Below are 2,553 nucleotides of genomic sequence, written 5' to 3' on the forward strand. Positions count from 1 at the left end.
TCCCAGAAATATCCTCTTCCATTCTCTATAGAATCCAAAGCGTATCTGTTACAGTTAGTTTGTCTTCTCCCTGAACCTGATCATCTATCTGCCTGTTGGCTGTGTGTGTGTGTGTGTGTGTGTGTGTGTGTGTGTGTGTGTGTGTGTGTGTGTGTGTGTGTGTGTGTGTGTGTGTGTGTGTGTGTGTGTGTGTGTGTGTGTGTCTGTGTCTGTACACAATACAGCGTCACAATGCAAACCACAACATGATATTCTGCTGTGAACCGTGTCACTCACACTTAAACCACAGTGTGAAATGCCACGCAAAAGCCTGCTCTGTTGACAATATTACACATTTAAGCACCTGGAGCATCTCCGTCATTATTGTTGGAGCAGTACACCTGAATCCATCTGGTTGGAAAAGCAGACATGAGACAACGAGGTAAGAGGATGCTTTCCATAATATCGTCGCCATCTGGTAGAAACCTCGTCCTAAACTATTGTTTTTATACTGAAAATAGCAGATGCGACGAGTTGTGAGCCTGTAGATCTGCTATTTTCACACATTTTGTGCGGCACTCTTGGATGATGAAGTAGAGCGTTAATTTATGAAAAAAACATAAAACGTTGAAATATGGTTTGATGCCCGACAACAAGTTCGATATACAGGTTCTTTGGGCTGTATTTGAAGAGTTTTCAGAGGTGAACATTACTACTAGGCTACAGTACTTTTTTTTGCTCGACCACAATGCAAAGACAAGTATTGTAATCCACTACATTTCTAGTAATTAAAGGACCTCCAGGACCCAAAGTTACACAAATATAGGCTATTATGAATGAAAGATATAGGGTAAGTGATTTCTTTGGTTAAAATAAGTGTTAACTAGCTCTATATTCTGATGTTTGTAACAGGAGTCTCCATGTCTCTCCAGCTCTTTTATCAAACAGAAAATGTATTTTCAGGTCAGGATACCAATTGTATCCAATCAGGATAGAGAACTCAGACAGAATACAGATTAAACAAGTGAAATTATGGTTTGTGTACTTGGCAGGGGTCGTGTGTCTTGTCGCTGTGATCGTTGCCATCCTGGTGGCATGGGGGATCTCTGCCGGACCACCAAACATACACTCAACCGCAAGAAACTTTCAGAACTTTTTGGGTGAGGCTAAATGTCTTCAGCTACATCTTTATTTATATATATTTTTTGCCTGCATCATAATACAGTAGCTTAATAAACGGCAACCTGACTGTTTTACTTTGATTCTAGGGATTTCGAACGCAACACCACCACCAGTCATCACCAGTGAGTGTTGTTGAATTATGAATGTGTTTATAGTTTCAGGACAGAATTGCACAAATCAATTATGTATTTGGAAAAAGCGACGCTGCTGATTGATTGATTGATTGATTGAGTGATTGATGTTTTTATTGACAAAAGGGAAACTGATATGTGCTGCTATAGGCTGTGAGAATCAAATACTGCTGGATTCTCTACGATGCTTATCTCTCTGTAAGGAGTTAATGTCTCTCTGAGTCGCTGCTGGAACACCCTCAACCAAGGCATGTCGAGCCTTTATATACCGTTGGCTGCGGCCCTAATGTCACTACGATGATGTCAGGTAGTGTCAGACATTTCCATATATGGAGCGGCCTATGTCAGTTATGCCCACATCTGGGACTATGGCGTCAGTCCTTATACAGGTTTCTGGGCATCCTGATCCACCTTGCGGTGCTATCCATCTATGGCTAATACTGGCAAATATAGCCTGAATGTTCTTTACAGCTGCCCCACGGATCTAGCATCCACATGAAATTCAACCAATAAATAGTAGTGTAGGGTGGTTGGTTGATAGCCTGAGGCAAACTAATTAGGGTTAGGGTTCAAATGATCCAATCGAGTGTGGGAATGTAACTTAGAATATTTTTGTTTTGTTTTGCTTTTTTTGTGTTGTTTTGTTTTGGTAGAAGATTCCAAGTATTTTTCAAGTAGAGACAGAGGAGCTTCTTCAATTCTGTTGAGTACTTCCAGGTGGCAGACTTTGCTGTGCTGGACTGCTGAAATGACGTGTCAAAGGTGTGCGATCCAGCGTAGTCTGTGTTTCATTGGACAGCTTGTGAAGGAGACAGGGCGTCGAAGGTGGAGCTTGGCCTGGCGTAAGGCGATGGATACCAACGCAGTCAGTTAAAAAAAAATATATATATATATATATATATGGCTTTTAAGATTAAGATATTAAACATTGTTTAATTACAGCGTAATCTTTGAAACACCGTGGTGGCCGCGTTGTGTAAAAAAAAGAAAAGAAGAGAAACGTCTCCGTGGGTTGGGGGAGGGATCTGTGTATCCACTGGAACAATAACATTCCAACCGCGATCGGCATTTTGGGGCTATGGCCCGTTGAAAATGGGTGGTTTTCATCACAAAAAAAAGAAACTGAATTAGAAGTGTTTTTCTAAAAATCTAATAGTTGGGGCATGCGCACCAGGCTATATGGCTTTTACTAGCCTTCGAAACGGTACCCTACAACCACAGTTTCCGGTATGCCCGTTCATTCTAAGAGACTTCTTGCCTT

General features: G+C 41.3%; 1 protein-coding gene across 2 annotated transcripts in view; it reads left to right on the plus strand.

Annotated features, from left to right (window-relative positions):
* The first annotated feature begins 297 nt into the window (after nt 1-297).
* LOC308082341 (protein FAM3C) overlaps nt 298-2,553 on the plus strand; it is an 11,440-nt gene continuing 9,184 nt past the window's right edge. For both annotated transcript variants that reach the window (XM_080424060.1, XM_080424061.1), the window contains exons 1-3: nt 298-421; nt 1,032-1,139; nt 1,248-1,283. In XM_080424060.1, coding sequence (XP_080280186.1) covers nt 409-421; nt 1,032-1,139; nt 1,248-1,283 — 157 coding nt within the window. In that variant the 5' untranslated portion in view covers nt 298-408. The remainder of the gene's footprint in view (nt 422-1,031; nt 1,140-1,247; nt 1,284-2,553) is intronic.

Source organism: Gymnoscopelus braueri (assembly GCF_963280865.1).
Source record: "Gymnoscopelus braueri genome assembly, chromosome: 3".
NCBI lineage: Eukaryota > Metazoa > Chordata > Actinopteri > Myctophiformes > Myctophidae > Gymnoscopelus > Gymnoscopelus braueri.